The following is a 19,839-nucleotide window of genomic DNA, read 5'->3' as shown; positions in this document are numbered from 1 at the left end:
CACTATCCACGGGAAACAGTGATGACCTCAAGCTCGGCCTTTACAAAGGACAGGGGGTGAGGGAGGTGCAAGCTGACCTCTTAACAAGGGGGCAAGGGACTGGGCTGGGCTGGACCCAGCCTCCCCGCCTTTTGGAACTGGCAAAGGCTCACCAGGGACAGGCCTGAGCCCCTCTCCTGGGCCCTGGGTCAGCACTCATGGAATTCTGGTGAGCTGAACAGCCTGGGATCCTAAATGCAGATTCCAGACCTATGTTGTCCCTCCACCCCCACCCGGGATTCTGGTCCAGAAACCACCTCAGGTGACCGTGGAGCAGAGTTCCCCTCATACGTTCGGAAACTCCACCCCAGGTGACACTTTCACTGGGAGCTCTGGGCCTTCCCACAGCTGCAACATCGGCACCAAGGGGACACAGGGCTTAACTAATGAGGACCAGACCTCATTAATTAGCACAGGTCTTATTTGGATATACACTTTGGTTTTTTTAAAAATAAGTTTGCCTTCCCAGGTTTAGAGGTCTGTTTCCTGTCACTAATGTACTTTAGTTTTCTTTTTGATGGACATTAAAGCCCATTTTGTGGGGCACTGGAGGGGGTAGGAGTCACTGTGGTGGCCAGGCTGGCGTTCACCCCACCTGGGGCTGTCTAAGCCTTTAACAACTGCTTGGTTCATCCCTCCCTCTCCCGGTCATCTGTAAGAGTGACCCACCGATGGCCAGGGGTAAGGAGAAGGCAAGCAGCCCCCTCTGCCTCCAGCCCAGCCCCTTAGTGTGGCCCCAGACTGGCTCCTGTTCCCAGACTGGCTTCCTGGGAAGTCATCTGGTGCATTAGGATATAGGGGATGGTTCTTCCATTCACAGGGTTTTGTGTACAACAAGAGACATCTGCAGAAAGGGGCCCCAGCACCCAGGCTGCTAGAGGCATCCATCCTCTGTGGCCAAGGCCACCTCTGGGGAGCGTTAGAAGGAGGCAAGAGCAGAGGCCAAGACAGGAGACCCCAATCCCATTTTTCTATCCACATGTCCTTGCCGGTTGAGTGGGAGGCTCTAAAAGCCAATCTTTTAGCCCAGAGAGGGAAGGCACATTCCGGGGCTCCAGGGAGCCACAGAGGGATGGTGACTCTGCCATAAGAGAGCTCTGCCCAGAGCGGGAAGACTGTCTCCACAGCTCCTGGGACTCTGAGTTCCGTGACACAGGATGGGAGGGCATCCGGCAGGCCCAGGGAGAGGAGGAGTCACTTGTCTCACAGCTCCATACCCACTGCTCCTGCTTTCTTCCAGCAACCCAGGCCCGGGCTGCTGCTAGCAAGCTCTTTCCAAGCCCTGTGACCACTTCTCCAGAGAGTCCACACGTCCCAGGGGACCGTGGCCTTGGCCACATCCCTCCCCTCCCTGGGCCTTGCCTCCTCTCCATTTCGCCCACATCAGGGTGGTGGGAAGAAGAAAGAAAAGCTGCTCCAAAAAAACCCTTTCTTTAAGTGTCCTAGAGGTAGGAGCTATTTCCTTTCTTTTATTCTTCTTTCCCTTTTTCTTTTTATAACACAGTGTGGGCTTGTGGAAGTATCAGCCTCTTTGCTCAGCACTCTGCCATGAATTGGCCACTCTTGCTCCAGTGCTCTCCAGACTGTCGGGGCCCCACAGCGACTGCGCCTGGTGACTTCAGCAGCCTCTCTGCCCCCAGCAACTTCATAGGAGCTCAGAGCAGGGCTTCTCAAAGTGGGCACCCTCCCCGGACCAGCCCATCAGCATCACCTGGGAGACTAGCTAGGAATGCACATCCTCAGGCCTGCCCCAGGCCTAAGCATTAGAGACTCTGGGTGGGGGGCCCAGGAATCTGAGTTTTAACAAGTCCCCTGTTGGGGGTTGGTCACAGTGAAAGTATGAGAACCACTGTTCTACACGTGGGAGCGCAAAGCTATCAGGAGCCACCTAAGCCAGGAGCTCTTTATTTGGGGTCCACGATGGGGCTTCGAGAGGTCAGTGCTGCCCTGAAATGGATGCACGATGTTCTGTCTGAGCACTTGAGTGCGAGTTTCCAGGGAGAAGATCCACAGCTTTATCAGAGAAGGAGAGGGACCTGCTAAAGGCCACAAGCCACAGAGAGGCATCGTCCAGTCTGGTAGAGGGGTCCCCACGCTCACACGTCAGTAGATGCCCCCAACTCTAGCCAGCCCACGGTTGACCCCGACTTACCTGAGAGATCCAAGGAGTTCAAGTCTTCGAAATCAAACTCTCCTGCAAAACACAGACACGGGCATGAGTCAGAACACCCGGCCCTCCGCTTGCCAGGGTTGCCCACTGCTGGCTCTCTACGCCAGAAGGCCAAGGCTGCCCCTGGTCTGGAGGACAAGGGATGGGGTCTCAGCCAGGAGGCGGCCTAGCAACGGCAACCGCACACCTTCCTGACACACTGCACGTTCTAACGTCGATCTCACTTGCTTTGTGTGTCTGTGATGCTAATGATGCGGCTGACTCAGTTCTCCGCCCTGGGCTGCAGGAACTGGAAATGGGACAGTGTCGGGGCGAGGAGAGGGCCTCCCCCAGAGTGGGAGAGGAAGGAAAGGCTGATTGGGCCTTTTCAAGGAAAAAGCGAGGAATAGCCACAGGAGTCCTGGACTTGGGGTTGCTTTCCTCTTGGGTGCTCGCCCCTCCAAACCGCTCTCCTCAATGGGAACCCAGGGCTTTAACCTCAAAGACTTTATCCTCAGTCCTTTTTCTCTCTCTCCTTACTCTTTCCTCCCACCTCCACCTAAGCTGGCTCCCCTCCTACCAATGAACCTCCATTTCCCCTCTATTTCTCCAAATCCTGTTTCCAAAGTCCAACTGACATGCCACCTCTTCCAGGAAGCCTCCCTGGACCTTTACATTGCATGCGGCATCCTTAGGTCACTTTTGTTCTGGAGCTTGTTGTACATTCCAACTCCGAGGCTACTTGGGGGTGTCAGTGTCTGTGTGGGCTCACGCGCACACTCAGGCCTGCACGTGCACACATGGTTGGCTTGTAGCCCCTCCATGGGTGAGTCTCGGCCTGCCAAACAAGCCCATGAGCATCCCGAGGCCAAGGGCCGTGTCTTCCATCTTCCTGTGCACCCCAACCCACCTCTAGGATGGCCAGAGGGGGAGGGCGGAGGGTAGAGGAGGGAAGAGCCTGGTCCCTAATGAGCCTCTCATTCCACCCCCACCCATTCCCAGCAGTCGGAGCTGGGCTCCAGCTAGATGGACAGATGGACAGGTGATCAGCAGTCTGTCTTCTCCAGGGTTCCTCTTACCGATGGTTTCTGTCTCCCAGACTGAAACAGAGAAAAAGAGAGAACACACAGGTGAACAAGGGCTGAAGTGGGGTCTGCTCTCATTGGGCCCTGCTGATTCCCCTCCCCTCCCTCTTCTCAAACGCACCCCCAAACTCTGGAGAGAGGCTCTGCTGGGGGCCCAGACCATGTGGACTACAAACAGGGGACCAGCCAGACACTGGAGATTTCTACCTCTCCCTCTAGACCAGGACACAGTTACAGAGAAATGAGCGGAGGCATCTGAGAGGAGAGAGAGTTCTCCTGTATCTCCATAGCCCGCAAGGCAGCAGCTACCCCAGCGAACACCAGCTTCAGCCCTGGGGACCCAGAGGTGAAGTGAGAAATGCCATTCTCAACTTCCTAAGTAGCTGGCAAGTCTCGCTAACTCGGTGTTGTGAATGAGAAGCTAAAAGGCCCTGTCTTAATGAACCATTTAAGATTCAGGTGTAAATGACACACTCACCGTGCAATTGCCAGAGGGAGCGGCAGAGTCTAAAGGAACGTTTATCTTAAGAAAATCTTATTTTACTGCTGATTCAGTTTGCCTTTTTTTTTAAATTATTATTGACACCTGACCCAGAGTAGATGTTCAGTAAACTTTTAAGTAAATGAATGAATGAAAGGAGTCCATGGATAGAGGGTGTGATTAACCTGGTTTCTACGGGAATGAATTCGAGACTGGGATGCATCACGGGGCAGGTGCATGTCTGACATCCCACCACTCACTGCGCTTCCCTCCTGTGTCTCCTCTTTCAAAATCCACCTCCTATCCTGCTCAAGGCGGGATGTGGTGGCACCCAGTCCCCTAGTTGTCAGGATGGGAGAGCTTGACTGCCACCCTCCTTCTGGGCTGGCAGGAGGACTGGAGGTAGGAGGTGTGGCTAACAGGCCCCAGAAGGGGAAGCAAGGGAAGGGGGACGCAAGGTGGGGGCGTTGCAGCTAGACACTGCCTTCTCTGGTCTTAGGATAGAAGCCCAAGAGAGAAGCCTGGCACCCCAACACCTGTCACACTGTCTCCCCGACACTTCCCGCAGGCACCTGCCACTCCAGCAGAGTTGAGGTTGGTGGAGTTCCAGGTGTAAACCAGAATTTGCCTCTCTCCCCAGACAGGACAGGGAGGGGCCAGCAGAACTCTGTAGGGGAGTGGGGTTTGGAAACTCTCTACTTCTAGAAGGACATCAGCCGAAGCCTCAGGTGAAGGAGGAAGCTGAGGCGCGGGCCGCAAGGGACCTGCCCATGGCCACACACGTGACTCAGGTGCCTCCTGCAACCCAGGGCTCAGCAGTCAGTGGGTGGTTCTCAGTAAACCGCCTGCCTGGAGCCCAGCCCCCACTCAGTGCCCTCGACTTGCCCACAGAGGTTCGGTGGAGGGCCAGAGTCTGGCCCTAGGCTCTTCCCCGGGTCAGCATGGTCTGGCCAGACACCAACCTTCTTTGGGAGTCCACAAGGCCTCCGCTGAAGGCAGAAATAATCTCACACCCAAAGGAGAGATGTGGTCTCAGACCGCTCCCCACACAGATGTGGTCATTAGGGCCTCATGCCTGTGGTTAGAGCACTGACTTCTCCTGCTCCATCTCCCTACATCCTGAGTCACAAAGCCCACCCACTGCCCACCCACGGACTCCCACATGGGCTGGGGCCCCTGAATATCTCCAGAGCACTTGGAGATATCCCCCCACATAAACACACCTCAAACACAGACATGCCCCAGACTGAGCTCTTTACAACACTGTGACTACCCAGCCTCTCCTCACAGGGAGGTTGCCATCACATGCTGGTCACCCAAGCTGGCATCTGCAAGTCACACAGCTCCTGTGCATCCAGTATCATCTCACAGGCACCCAAGGAGCTCCTGGGAGATGGGACCCCCAGCTCCTCCTCTCCTGAGCCCCCATAGCTGCCCGAAGACAGCGAGGACCAAGAACATGCTCTGCTCAATGCATACAGGGTGCCTGACAGTGAGGGCCTGGGGCCTGTGCCTGATCTAAGTGGTGTACAAGTGTGGACATGGGCTGGTGTCTTGTGTCCAGCTGCCTGAGGGGGGTCTCACTGTGTGTCCCTGCGTGTGTCTCCCTGGGCTTCTGAGCATCTCAGATGAGTAATAATGACAATAACATCAGCTAACCACTGAGTATTAAAACGTGCCCAATCCTGTGCTAAATGACTCCCATGTGTACCACTCGAGTCCCCAGTGACCAGGCCACATTCCTGTTTCAAAGACTAGGGGTCAGAGGACACAGGGGTAAATGCCTTGCTCAAGGTGGGCAGCTGGGTAAGTGATGGAGGCCACGTGTGAGAGCCCAGCTTTGCCCCACCCAGGATGTTGAGTCCCCATGTGGGCCTGGCAGACATGTCTGAGGGAAGCCTCTGTGTCCATGTGCAGGCTGTCTGTGGTTCCATCCCTCCTGCCCCGATGGGAGCTCTGGAGCTGGGAACAGCTATCAGTATGTAGGTGCCCAGTGTCCTGATGCTCGTGTCCCAGAAAGAGGTCTGTGGCCCAAGTGTGGGGAGTGGGCTGGACTGAGTGTGGCCGGAAGAGACCCCGGGGGAACCCACCTTGGTCGGGATCGAAGATCTGGAAGAATTTGGGGCAGCTCACAAGGATGATCTCGCCCACATGGGCAGGCTTCCAACACGTGATGTTGTCCCACATCCCGGGGCAGCCTGTGGGAAAAGAGCTGTGTGAGCCAGGCCCCGCCAGCAAGTGCCTCTCTGTGGCCTTGTCACCTCATTTCCCTAAGACGGTCCCAAGGCCCAGCACCATGGGCGTGGGGGAGGCAAAGGGATGGGAGTTCATCAGGGAAAGAACGTGTAGGAGGGCACCCTCTGGACCCCGTTTACAGGAGGGCAGAGGACATGCATGTAGTGATGTGATCATGACAGAGAAGTGAAGTGACAGACAGCAGAGCACGGAGCGTCAGGAGAGGGTCTGCATCCTGCTGAGGCGTCTATACACACGGGCTGTGGAGACGGCCACTCTGCCAGATAAGGGACAGCCAGCAGTGACCCTGTGTCCCGCCTCCCGGGGCTACTGCGAGGAGGAATCAGTTCATAGGTGTAAAGCTCCGAGCCTCCGGGCAGAGCACCAAGCTCACTCAGTGCACATCCCTTACCATTGATATCATCAACTTCATGATGACAGTTGGGTGTCCCTGGGAATCATTCCCCCAAGAGGGGCCTGGACAGGGAGATGGACCCAAGCTCTGCAAGGTGAGAAGAAAGGCCAGCAGAAGGCCACTGACAGGTCACAGAGGAAGCCTGGATAGGCGCTAGGCAGGGAGGGGGCCTGGGGCAGGCCTCCTGAGCCCACAGCCTTTCTGCTCAGGTCCATGACAGACCAGCTTTTGGGTGCTGTGTGGACCAGAATGTGCTCTGTCTCTCAGAATTGAGACCTAGCTATTTTGGAATTCACACCCAGTCACAGTAGCCTATAGCATCCTGCTCCTGGAATGACCAAGTTTGGGAGCCCAAAGCACCACAGAAAGCTCTGAGGGCCCTGGCCGGTGTGGCTCAGTTGGTTTGAGTGTTGTCCCATGCACCAGGGGGTCTCCAGTTCTATTCCCCATCGGGCACATGCCCAGGTTGTGGGGTTGCGGGCTCAATCCCTAGTAGGGGAGGTGCAGGAGGAAGCCGATGAATGTTTCACTCTCACGTGATGTTTCTCTCTCCCTCTCCCTTCCTCTCTAAAATCAATAAAAGCATATTTTTTTTAAAAAAAAAGGAAACCTCTGAGGACAACAAACCAAGAAGGCAAGGACACTGGGGGCCACATGAGAGAAGCTGTGTCCCAGGTCTCACAGCAAGAGGCCAGTCATTGATGGTTCCTGCCCGCCCAGCCCAACCTGACATCGGGTCCTTGAAAGGGACCCAGGAGCACAGCATTAGCTGCTGTGGCCCATGTTGACCGTGGAACAGCCATGGAGGGTAGTTACATCTGGCCCATGTCCCAGGAGCCACGTTAATAGATATTCCCTTAACGCGGACCAGCCGGCCCTGGCAAAGCCAGCTGCTACCGCCAGCTGACGCTCCTGAGGTCCTGGGGCACCTTAGATGGAGGTGAGCAGGCACGGGGGCTGAGGGGTGGGGGGGGTGCAGGGCCCAGGCAGGAATGGCACGAGGAAGGAGGGACTCCCTGGGTGGAGGTCCCAGGCCTGGAGGCAGGGGAGGGGATTCATTCTCTTAACTATTTTCTGAGCCCCTGCCACTTGGACACCCCCAGCCTCCCTATTCCCCTCCCGTTGTAGCCCAGTTCTCCAGTAAGTCTGCCTGCCCCCTCCTGGCTCTGCCTGCCCCCCACCCCAAGCCTCTGTGGAACTTAGAGGAATTCAGGCTGGGGGCTGGGGCGGGGGGCAGGTCGGGGGGCAGTGCCTGCTTGGTGGGAGAATGCCCAATCTCCGGGGCTGCACCCACTAAGCCACCTACACAAAGCAGCAAGGAGAGGCAGTGCCTCGTGACAAAAGCGGGAGAAAGGACCACTGGGGCAGGCTGAACAGAAAGGACGCGAGAGCCATTAGCCTCAACTGGAACAAAATGAGACACTAATCTCAGGTTGTCATGGTGATGATTCTGTCCAGTTCCACACTGTGTTCAAAACCCACGGGAGCAGAGGCACCGAAGGGACTCAGACAAAGGCACAGTCGTCCCTTCGAGGATGCGTGGGTATTGTCAGAACAAGCCCATCTTAGCATACAGTTCGAAGGTAAAAAATGATTGCACTTTTCTGAGAGTTATTTTACAGTGTTTCTGACCTGTGAAATGGGAGCTCAGTGCGGGGTGGTGAGTGGGAGGACTCCAGATGCAGCCCTCCCCTCGAGGTCAGCAGTTCTCAAAGTGTGGACCCCGGTTCAGGAACAGCACTGGGAACTTGCCAGAAATGCAGATGCCCAGGCTCCATCCAGACCCACCGAGTCAGAAACTCTGGGGCCAGGCCTAGCCATCTGTGTTCTAACAAGCCTTCCAGAAGATTCTGATGCAGGCTCGAGTCAGATTTGGGGGTGAGCTCCCCGAGTGAGAGCCCCTGCAGACCCCACTCCTCCCCGACGCTGGGTGCCTGTTTAGTCTCAGAGCAGCTAGGAGGTGGAGGCAAGAGGCTGATCTTGCTCCAAGGATGGGGAGCCTGGGCCCAGCCCTGCAGTGGTCCCTCCTCCAGGCCTCTCCTCTTCTGGTGAGAGTGGAGGTGGGGGCTGGGGCCAGGCAGTGTGCACCCCAGACTGGCCTCAGAGGCCAGGTAGAACAGCAGTGAGCAGGCTTCCTCTGCCCCTGCCAAGGCCGCTATAGGCCTCCCTCTTCCATCTCCTCCAGAGTCTGGGGACCCGCAGGAGGACCACACCTGACCGGTACCTGCTGCGTAAATGCAGGTCAGGCCTCCTGCTGATGGAAGCCCGCAGCCCTGCAAAGAGGAGGTGCAGGCTGGCCGGGCTGAGGGGAGAGAGCAAAGCAGCCAGCCCAGTAGGCAGGGCCTACGACCCGCGTGGGTCTGGGGCCCTCGGGGGTGCAGAGCCAGGTTCCCATGCACAGGGGTCCTTTCCTTTCTCTCTGGCACAAGGCCACTGCGGCACAAAGGGCACCCCCAGCTGGGCCTGCAGACCTGGGGCCTGTCCCAGAGCTGGCTCGGGCCCTCAGTGTGACTTGGCCAGCAACTGCCACCTCTGGCATCAGCCTCTCCACGTGTCACGTGAGAGAAATGGACTGTGTTTTCTCAAGTCCCACTTAGCACTGAGGGGGTTGGAACAAGGGACAAACCACTAAATGCAATCCTCACTAACGGTCCCAATAAACATCTTCAAAACATGCCGAGGATGCTGCAGACAGAAGCCTCGAGCCAGAGGGCTTGCTCTCAGCCTCCAGCACCTTGCCGGGGTTTCCTGCCTCCCTCACCTGCCTGCTCAGCTCCCACACTTTCCCCACTCGTCCAGCATGACCCTGCCCCTCGGCTTCCACTCTGAAGGCCCCTGAACACGTTACCACCCGATGTTCTCTGGGGAGGTGGGGGTCCTGGCCTCCGGTGAGGGACAACGATTTAAGGAGTGCTGGTGCCTTCCTGGGAGCCCCCCACCATCTCCCCAACTACACACAGTGCCACACACCTCACCTCTAACAGATCAGCCTCCTCATTCCAACATGAAATACTTACATATAAATACATTAAAAATACCTAAACACACTCAGTCACTGGAACAAACTGACGGATTTTTTTTTTTCATTTTCAAGCGTGTTTCAGGGACATCAGCTGATGTGTGGCCAGCGTCCTGTGCGCAGTGCATGTGCTTGGGGACAGAAGGGACAAGGGAGGTACAGAGAAGGGGGACAGCAGGAGGGCTGGCCTCTCTCGGTTCACCCAAGCACAGATTAATAACATAATGTACAACTGCTGATTCTTGGTTACACTCAAATGGGACTCTTGGCTCCCAGCCTGGTTTACCCGTACCCGGGGAGCTGTTCTCTGGCCCCAGGTAGCATGAGCACCATGTCCGGCCCACTCCTTCCCCCGGTCTCCCCAGTAAAGGGGTCCAGGAACAGGCAGATGCTCACTCCCTCCCCCCACCTCCTGCTCTGCGGTTCCCAGCCTAGTGTGTTCTCCCCACTCGTCCAGCCTCAGCTTTCACCTGCTGTCACCTGCCTACTCGTCCCTAGGGCCCAGCTCCGGGGCTCTCAGCCCAGCTTCTCATTGGAATCACCTTGGGGCCTTTCAATTCATGAGGGGCTGAGGTTCTGCTTTAATTGCTTTGGATTGTAGCTTGAGCACATTTTTCTAAAAGCTCCCTGGTGATTCTGACGTGCAGCAAGGTTTGAGAGCCACGGATCTAGTTTAAACACCATCTTCTCAGTGAATTCTCCCAGAATCCCTTTCTTCCTCTCCTGAGCACACCTGGGGTGAGATCCCCTTCCCAGCACTGGCCTGCCCCCTCCAGGGAGGCCGTCCAGTCTCACTCACTCGTCTGCCAGCACACCCCTGTGGGCGATCCTTCTTGTCCTCTTCCAGCCCGGGCTCCACAAACACCTGTGCAACAGCCCCACCTCCAGCCTCTACCCTTTCCTCCCAGATGCTTCTTCCTGCCCAACCCCAAGTGCACCTGACACCTACGATGCAGGAACAATGGCCCTGGGCTGGGAGGCAGGACACCTGGGCTCCAGGTCCACCTCAGGGCCCCATTTTCCCATCCCCTAGACCAGAGTCTTGGACCAGATATTATTTCGGTCTCCTGCAACTTGGGTACCTATTTGGGCCCCCTGCCTCAGTTTCCCTGGCTGGTGAGGCCTAGAATCCACATCCAGCCTCAGTTAAAGCTGAGCCAGAGCTTGGCTGGAGGGCAAGGTCAGCGTGGCCAGGAGCAGCTCCATTACCGGTTAATGTTCACTGTCTGGCTGGGGAGCTCGGCCTGGAGGGACCGTTACACATAACTGGGCTGCAGATTAATCAAATATTTAAACAGATGGTGCTTAGAAGATCCTCCCCATTCATAGGAGGAGGGAAAGGTGGGTCCTTCTAGTCTGGGCAGAGAGCCCCACCTTCCAGTGACTGAGGTGTAAGCGAGGATGTTGAGGCCTCCAGGGATGCCCTCCCAAGTCCCCAACTTCCTATGCAGACCCTCTCCCTGGCCCTGCTGGGAGTCAGGAAGTCGAGGGTGCCCTTTCCCTGTGGGCCTCAGCGTCCTCTCTGCACAGTGCGGGAGTTGGGGGGAGGAGGTGACACAGGACCCCTCGTTCTCAGCCAGGGGCCTTGCCACTGCCTTGGGACATTTGGAAATGTTGCGAGGCATTCTGGGTTGTCACTGGGATCAGGGAAGCCATGAGCATCTGATGGGGGAAAGTAGGGCTGCTAACTGTCTTGCAGTGTGTGGCCCCTCCGGCAGAACGGCAGCGCCCCGCCCCAGGGGTGCTAATAGCAGCCCCAGGACAAGTACCACCCAGTCAGACCGAGCACTGGGGCTCCCACTACTGCCCCATTCTCTGGCTTCCAATGGAGTGAGCAGAGATGGGGAAGGACCCCACACCTCCTGCCTTGGGTTGCCCAGATGCTCTCCAGCTTGGGCACCGGTAATAGCTATTCCCCTGTTGCTACCAGGCCCAGGCTACCTGCTAATGAGCTTTCTGACAGCCACTGCCCAGCCCAAATGTCAGCTCTATCCCGCCCCCCGGGAATCAGACGTAGCCCCATATACATAAAGCCACCCAGAACAGCCACTTCCACAATGAGGCATCCAGGGCCAGCCATTCCCAAGGAGGGCAAACCCAGTGTCCCTGCCCAAAGCAGATCCAGGACTCCACCACCCCAAAGGGCTTTCTGAAGGACCCAGGGACCCGTCCCCACCATCTTTCTTTACAAGGTGGCTGGAGGCTGGGACACCCATTCTAAAGGCTAGCCTGGATGAGCTGGGGACACCATGTCCTCCCACCACCCTACTCACCTCGGGAGGAGTTGTTCAAGCCCATCAGCTCATTGGCCCTCTGGATCTTCTCCAGACACAGGGCTCGCTCCTGCTTGAACATGCAGTCGGAGTGCATGGCAGCAATCTGCAGGGGACACAGGGATGAGTGGTGGGAGGGAGGGAGCAGGAAGGTTCATCTATGAGCACCGTTCCCTAAGCCAGGGGGGTGGGGGGGAAGCAGGGAAAGGACAGTGACAGAGAGACTTCGGGGCCAGCAGGGACCCTGACATCCACTCTGTCACAGATACCATGAGGGTTCTTTACCAACTCGGTGTGTGGCCTTGGGTGAATCCCACCCCATCCCTGGGTCTCAGTTTCCATGTCTTATAAAAATAGTAGCAAACACATATACAGCTCTTTGCCACATGCATGCATTATTCTGTCATATATCATGTGTGTATGACATATATGTGTATATATATATCCAGAGTACTATAAAAGTAGGTACTATTTCTACTATTTCTCGTTTTACAGATGTAAAACTTAAGCACAGAAATGTTAAGTAACTTGCTCAAAGTTACACAGCTTAGTAGATTGTGCAGCCAGGATTTGAACCCAGGCAGTGTAGCTCCAGAGACCACGAGGCTACTACTGCACTTTAGGGGAGCAAGCAGGGAGTGGGAGAGAGGAGGGGCTGGGAGAGTGCATTATCTCTCTCCTTTGGGGGCTCAAGAAGGTACAGGTGAAGCATTCGGTGGGCCTACAAACCACTCTCATTTATTCTTGCCCCATTTTACAGAAGAGAAAACCGAGGCTCAGAGAAGTTAAGAAACTCCTGCCCAAGGTCCCACAGCTGGTTAGTGGCAGATGCTGGATTCAAGTATAGGGCCAAGTAACTTCAAAGTCCACTCGTTGCTATCATGACAGCTGGGTCCTGATGCTGTCGTCACTAACTCAATTTAGGGGACAGGAATGGTTCCGTAATGGGATGTTGGGGAGCACAGAGGCAGGCACAGGCATCTGAACTGCCAAGGGCCGTGTTTGGTCTGGCCCTGACTGTTCACACAGGTGTAGGTGGCTTCCAGAGAGGGGACTGGCCTGTCTGTGGTCACAGAATAAGACAGGGCAGAGGCAGGACTCTCAAGACAGCTATACCCAGCTGGTATGAATTCCCAGCTCGGGGCAGGGGCCAAGGCCTGGGAACCCTCCCACCACCCTTTCTCTGGGAGAGACAGGAACAAAGAGCAGGCTTCGGAGCTCTGACCTGGGCAGGGGACAGGGGTCAAAAGAGCCTTCTGCAGCCCTGCCCAGGGCCCCTGCCCAGTGAGTAGGATCTGTACTGCACCGCCCCCATGTCAGCATCATGATAGATCTGTAAACCACGTAGCGATTTCTGGCCAAGTCAGTTGAGGGTCTTGAAGATGGGGTCCCCTTTCTAATTCACATAAATGCACTGGATGGGCCAGTGGGGCTGCTGGCAGAGATACCAGCTTAGGGCACACCACAGACTCAGGTGCTCTGGGGCAGGGACTCAGGTGAGCCTGCGGCTCCGGCTGGTGGTGGAGGGTTCAATCCTGGGGCCTTACCATAGGTAGCAGCAGGAGAACAGCCAGGGAGGCCTGCACGATGCTGGCCATGGCGCTTCTCAGCCTGCCAGGAGACTCAGGCCAGGGCCACCTGCCTCCCACTCAGCAGCCGCTGGTCAGCCACAAGGTGTCTGGGGTCAGAGAGAAAGGAGAGGCATGAGTCCTGCAGGTCCAGTGGCAGAGGAGGGGTAGGGCCAGTCTGCCCTTCCCCCTGACCATCTCCCCTGCCTGCCCCAAGCCTCTTAGCCTCCGCGGGGAGCTCCTCATGCCTTCGTCCATGCTGTTCTTTATTCTCTGTCCCACAAACATGTGCTGAGCACCCACTCAGTGCCAGGCACAGGGCACACATGGGAGCACATCAGGAGAGGCCCCCACTGGACTACTGGGATGGTCTGGATGGCTTTCTCCTCTGTGGCAGACAGCTGCCTCCCCACATCTCCCTCCACAATGAAAGTTTAGCTGTCACACGTGTGTCCACCTCTGGAATGGGTGTGACAGTGAACTGCCACTTGTCCATAAGGCATCGCAGGCTGTCCTCTCTGCTCCTCCGCCCTTTCCAATGCCAGACAGTCCGAAAGGAACCAGGATGCGGGAGGAGCTCATGGAGCCAGGCCACCCCCCAGCTCCAGACTACTCATAAGGAAGAAGAGCACTCTCACTTGCTCGCTCATAGAAGGCCACTCTGCTCCAGCTGCCGAGCCTGGTCCCCTAACCAACACAGCCTCCTGCACCCCGCCTACACCCACGGCACCTCCAGGACAGAGCCTTCACCTCCGCGACACGCAGAACAAAGTGGCTGCCCAAAGGCCAGCTGAGGCCTCAGAGCTGCACAACTGAAGCCACCAATGGGGCAACAGCGTGTAGGGAGTCGGGCAGAGAGGCTGTGGGAGCCCCAGCACACTCCCTGGTCTGGTCCGCTTCTAAAACTGATCATTCGCACATATTCCCATCAATCCAGTAACTCCACGCCTGGAAATCTATCCTGGAAAAATATTTGCACTTGAACAAAAAGAGGCATGAGTGGGGATAGTCGCTGCAGCATAATTTAAAACAGCATCAACAGCAAACAAATGAGGCAGCAGAGCATCCATCAAGCAGACACTGTTAGTGGGCCCCGGCACAGCCATCCAATGGAATACTACACAGCAATTTAAGAATCATGTTTATTACTATTAAATTTATTGAAAGATTGAATAGGTCGATGTCAGGGCCACCACTAACTCACAGGTGCACCCTGACACTAGTCCTTGCACACCCCCACCAGTGGGCAGAGCTGCCATTACCCCAGGGCCTTATGCCCTGGCCCTCTGCCCATCCATGCCCCCCTCCCTCTCTCTGCCTCGCTGAGCTGCCCTCGGCCTCTCCAAGCTCAACTGGGTGACAAGCAAGCACCCAAAGTGGTCAAACAGCCACAGGCAGGCTCAATGAAAGGGGCCTATCTTACCCACCTGCAGCTCTGCCTGCTTAGGGCCACTCAGAGACACCGAAGGAGGACTTGGGTATCCCCAAGAGGTGCTCTGAGAAGCCCAGTGGCCATGGGGATGCTGACCCAGCCTCTCCCCTGTGGTCCAGGAAGAACCACCCGGGCTAGGAAGGCACTGGCCTCAGGACTCCTGGGTACTGGCTGTGCTGGACACTCAGGCTTTAGTCTGCACCCCCTCCCAGGGCTCTCCCACCCCTGATGGTTACAGGCTGTCTCTGGCATGACTTAGCACTAGTGGTCCCCAGGGGGCTCGGTCACCTCCACTACTGCTGGGGAGCTCAAGGCCCTTTCTGACCTACCTGGGGAACACAGGAAGGCCTGACCCACCCCTCAGCAGATGCTGGAGGCTGCCTCTCTCCGCCAGCAGGGGGCTTAGAGAAAAACCTCAGAGCAGGTCTCGGAGACCTGGAGCTGACTCTCAGGCACGGAGACCAATGTTGGGCCAAAGGGTGGTGAGATGTGAAGTCAGGGAAGCCTCCCCTAGGACAAGGCCTCAAGCACCTCTCTCAGCCCCTCTGGCAGGGATGCCAGCAGCCTCAGCCAGCAGCCTGTGCCGACCCTGGTCCCAGATGCGCTCTGATCTATTAGCCCTGCGCTCAACTTGGGCCACCCTTCAGAACCCCTGGAGAGTGTTTAAAATACCCCTGCCCAGCTGAGCAGGACGCTCTAGGGCCAGGGCCGGGCGTTGGTGTTGGTTAAAGCTCTCCAGGTGACTCTCACGTAGAGCAGAATCACAAAGCCTGACACTAGCACCTTCATTAGCACCAAGAGTGGTAGCCCCAAAGATCTAGTGACTTCCTCGGCTCTGGCTGCTCTAGAGGCAGGGGTGGGGAATGTCGGCCCATGGGTCATATAGGGCCCCCGCAATCATTTGGTCTGGCCCTGCCAAGGCAACCACAGGCGGGACTCGAAATTCAATAAATCTAGGAGCTTCATAGCTAAATTTTAAGTTGATAATTTTGTATGGCCGAGAAAGATGTTATAAATATCCAAATGGCCCTTGGCAGAAAAATGGTTCCTCACCCCTGCTAGAGGGCAAATAGGTGGCAGCCTGCAAGCAAGGAGTTAGTGTATTGAGAACTGGCTGACTCCTGATTCTCTCTCTGCCTCTCTCTCTCCCTCCCTCCCTCCCTCCCTCTCTCTCTCTCTCTCTCTCTCTCTCTCTCTCTCTCACACACACACACACACACACACACACACACACACACACACACAGCCATAGACACAGACACAGACACAGGTCCACAGAGAAGATCATAAGGACATTTATCCCCAGGGCACCCACTTGAAGGCATCAATACAAACAGCAGTGTGTCAAAGGAGAAGATGCCTTCAGGGCTAACAGACAACCAACACACACACACACACACACACACACACACACACACACACACACACCCCTTCCCAGCAATGCAGAGGCAGCTCACAGAACAGAGAACAAAGATGTGGGCAGCCACAATCACACCGCGATTTCAGATATTCAGGTATGTTTATCAAACGACTGGCATATATCATCACACACACACTCACGCGCACTCGCTGTGCAAAGGCACTCAGCTATGTAGAGGCAACGAGACCCAGAAGGATTCAGATGCTGGTGGAGGGACTCTGACTCCCCCAAGCTGCCAGCAACCCTCTCACTCACGGGACAGGGCCTGGCTACTGCAGCCTGGGGTGGGACACTCTCCCCTCCTTCACGACGGACCCTGGGCCCTTTTGGCCCAGCCACAGAAGTCGTTCAGGATGACCTGGTCACCCATCTTCCCAGGCTCTCTCTCTTGGGTCCAGGCTCTGCCTGGGTAATTTAGCAACTGATTGGAGGACAATAAACTCTGCCTCCTGACATTTACTGTGGTGGACTTAGGAACAAGACACTTAGCTCTTCTGTGCTTCAATTTAATTATCTGTAAAGTGGGGATAATAATAACACCTATCCCATAGATACTATGGTGAGGCACCAACAAATTCGTAGAAGTAAAACTATGGAGTATATAGTTACCTGGGCTCCCAGCAGGGGCTATACATGTTAACTAGTAGTAGTATTATCTTACCAGTGGTGTTCAGGCTTTGCACCGTCTTGCTGTCACCTCTATCCCCAAAGCCCTGTGTCATATTCGAAACGGGAACAGCAGGCCAGCTGCACCTTTCTTTACTAATGACTAACATTAATTAAACACTCAGTATGTGTCAGGCACGCTTCCAGGCAATAAATATGCATTAACTCATTTCACCTGCACAAACCTATGAAGGACTCACTACCATTATCCTCACTCTGTAGCTGAGGCGACTAATGCACAGAGAGGCTAAGCAACTTCCCTAAGGTCACACAGCAAATATGTGGGAGAGCTGGGAAGTGAACCCAAGCCACTCAGGCCCCATCAGCCCAGCAATAGACCTGGATAGGGAACTGACAGGAGCAGCCAAGTCCTCCAACAGCCACTTTGCCAGGCACACAGAAAGTTGGCGTCATCAGTCAGCACCCAGAACTAGTGGTGACTCACCGGCTCCCAACTCCCCTCACGGAGTGGGAAAGGACTCAGACCCTCCAGCCATCCCCCCACTGCCCCACATCCTGCAGGACCCTTTCTACAGCACCCCAGCTAAGAACGTCCACCCCTCTCCAGCGGCTGGTCCAGGCCCCTGGGGAGCTCTGGTATCTCTCCACCTGTCTTTCCAGGCCATCCTTAGTCTTGTAGACACTCCCACAGTGGGAGGGCAGCACCCCACCCTCCCTTTCCACTGGGACACACAGCCCTGGTCTCTCTCCTGCCCTCGTCTGGAAAGTAGGGGCATGTCCAGGTGTCCCTGCGGTCTCCCTCCTGCAGAAGGGCACAATCCTGGGCACAGAAGGTGAATAGAAAAGGAGCTTCCGGTGAATTCCAGGGATGTTTTGTTTTGTTTCAGTCACGAATGTGGTCTCCAAGTGTCCTTCGGGTGGGAGATTTGTCACATGGACATAGAGGAGGCCTATCTAGGGTGGGTGCTCACGCCAACGGAGGATGCCTCTCCTGGCACGGACCGATTACACAGAGGGGCACTCCGAGCTCCAGGCGGAGCGGAGGGCAGCATCACTCAGCCCCTCGGTTCTCCAACCTCTTAAACCACCTCTCACCTTGTACCCAGGTCTTGGCAAACCCCTCCACAGGCCCGGCGCAGCTTGTCATCTCTTGATTTTTATAATTCTAAATGGTCAAGAGGGAAAAAATGAAAAGGCTCCCATTTCATGAACCATGGAAACTGTATGAAATTCAAATCTCAGTGTCCATAAATGAAGCTCATCAGAACACAGCTATGCCCGTCTGTTCCCGTGTCATCTGTGGCTGCTTTTACACTACACCAGCAGAACTGAGTAGCTGCGACAGTGTGTCACTAGCTAAGCTTAAAATACTGACAATCTGGCCCTTTGCATAAAGCTCGCCAGCCCTCGTCCTAGTCTCGTGCAATACAAGCACCTCCTGTATTCAGTCCAACGTGCACCTGGATCTTCATTAAGGAGGATTCCTGTGACCTCCCCTGGGCAAACGTCGGAGTCCCAGGCATGTCTAGACCTGTGTGAGGGTGTGTGTCCCGGTGTCCGTTTGTCTTTCTGCTGTCACATGTTTTGCCCCAGCTCTATGGCAGGTGTCATGGGAAGCCTATATGCCTCCCTGGCTGTGTGTCACTCTCTCTTTGTGTGTCACTGTGGGGGTGGCTGTCACCATGTGCCTGTGACGGCATCCAGGGCTCGGTACAAACACATCGCAGTTGATTTGCTGCCTGCGTGTTGCCTGGCAGCTGGACCACTAGACTCAGATTCCTCTGTGCAGAGGTGGCCGAGGCTTCCAGGGCCTCAAACCCTCCCAGGGTGGAACCCCATCCCCACCCCACTCAGGCAGCCCGTCTGGGGCATCAGACTTCTGCTCACACGCCTCCCTGACAAGAAACCCACTGTCACACAGGTGTAGGCTTCATGCTGGGTGGCCCCCTAGAAGGGGGGGGGGGGGGCAAGGCGTTGCTGGTGCTGAGCTGAGCTGAGCTGACCTGAGCCTCATCTCGGCTCTCCCTCTGGCAGACAGCACAAAGTGTCTGTCCTGGACTTTGTCGGTGCCAGCCCTTGGTCAATGAAATCTGCCTCCCTGCGAGGCCAGAGACCTGGGAGACCTGAGGCCATGTCCCCGGGAAGAAAGCCACCTTGCGGCCTTAGCTCCTGTCCTTCCTGGCCTCTTAGTTGCAGACGCTGATTGTAAGTACCCATTTTGTGTGTGTGTTTGTCCAACACAAATGGAGAGAGTATCCCAAAGGAAGAGCCTGGCAGAGAGGGTGGCTGCAGGAGGAAAAAATGGGTTCCGAGGCTTTCTCCAATCAACCCCCTGCCAGGCTTTAGTCTGATTAGTCCTTAGAATGCAGAAAAAAGGTCCTTCGAGAGACTCCCCACAGACGCCTCCCCTCATTGTGAACGGGGGGAACAGACTCCCGGATCTTGTCCCAGACAAGAACCAGGGATGAACTGCCCACGGTGGGAGAGGAAGAGATGGGCCGCCTCCCTGGTCACCCCACACACACTTGTTGATGATGGATTGGTTGGAAGATCTGGCCCAGGGCCTGCCCAGTGTCTTCTGTCTCTAATTTATACGTTCATATTTCGGCTTGTATCCAGACTGGCACCTCTGCTTGCCCTCTCCAAGGTCAGTGGGGAGCAGGAGCCCAATTCTTTTTGTACCTGTGGGCCCTATCAACGCAACCCACCTGCACCCAGCACGGAACTCAGATTGGGGCCTCCTGGGAAAATCTAGGTGCTGCTGCTACCCACCCCCACTACCCAGGCTCAAACAGTGCTTCATCCCCTTCGGAAGCCCACAGCCACTCAAATGCCTCCAGCCTGATCTTCAGAATGCTTATCTGCCTCCATCCAACAGTAGCCTCAAGGCAGGGAGCCCCCACAGATGTGTGTGGCCGCATCCATCCCGAACACACACACAGGGCCGCTCACAGGAAAAGCCAACTGCGTGTATGGTTTTTTTGTTTTTGCCTGCGTGGGTCTTTTTTAAGGGGGTGGCTTTGTGGGACACTGTGAGGCTGGGGGGTGGGGAGAAAGGGGAACTGACGCACTTGCATTAAAAGCATGCCCGTGGTC

At 55.9% G+C, this 19,839-nt stretch overlaps 1 protein-coding gene across 3 annotated transcripts in view; it reads right to left on the bottom strand.

Annotated features, from left to right (window-relative positions):
• Nucleotides 1-19,839, bottom strand: part of ADCYAP1R1 (ADCYAP receptor type I) — a 40,837-nt gene that overhangs the window by 19,822 nt on the left and 1,176 nt on the right. For all 3 annotated transcript variants that reach the window (XM_081147564.1, XM_081147565.1, XM_081147566.1), the window contains exons 2-6: nucleotides 13,244-13,374; nucleotides 11,697-11,802; nucleotides 5,845-5,952; nucleotides 3,268-3,288; nucleotides 2,192-2,233 (exon numbers count right to left, since the gene is read on the bottom strand). In XM_081147564.1, the coding sequence (XP_081003690.1) occupies nucleotides 2,192-2,233; nucleotides 3,268-3,288; nucleotides 5,845-5,952; nucleotides 11,697-11,802; nucleotides 13,244-13,294 (328 nt within the window). In that variant the 5' untranslated portion in view covers nucleotides 13,295-13,374. The remainder of the gene's footprint in view (nucleotides 1-2,191; nucleotides 2,234-3,267; nucleotides 3,289-5,844; nucleotides 5,953-11,696; nucleotides 11,803-13,243; nucleotides 13,375-19,839) is intronic.

The sequence above is a fragment of the Miniopterus schreibersii genome (assembly GCF_964146895.1).
Source record: "Miniopterus schreibersii genome assembly, chromosome: 9".
In the NCBI taxonomy this organism is placed as follows: domain Eukaryota; kingdom Metazoa; phylum Chordata; class Mammalia; order Chiroptera; family Miniopteridae; genus Miniopterus; species Miniopterus schreibersii.
This window is presented reverse-complemented; position numbering and strand designations above follow the sequence as displayed.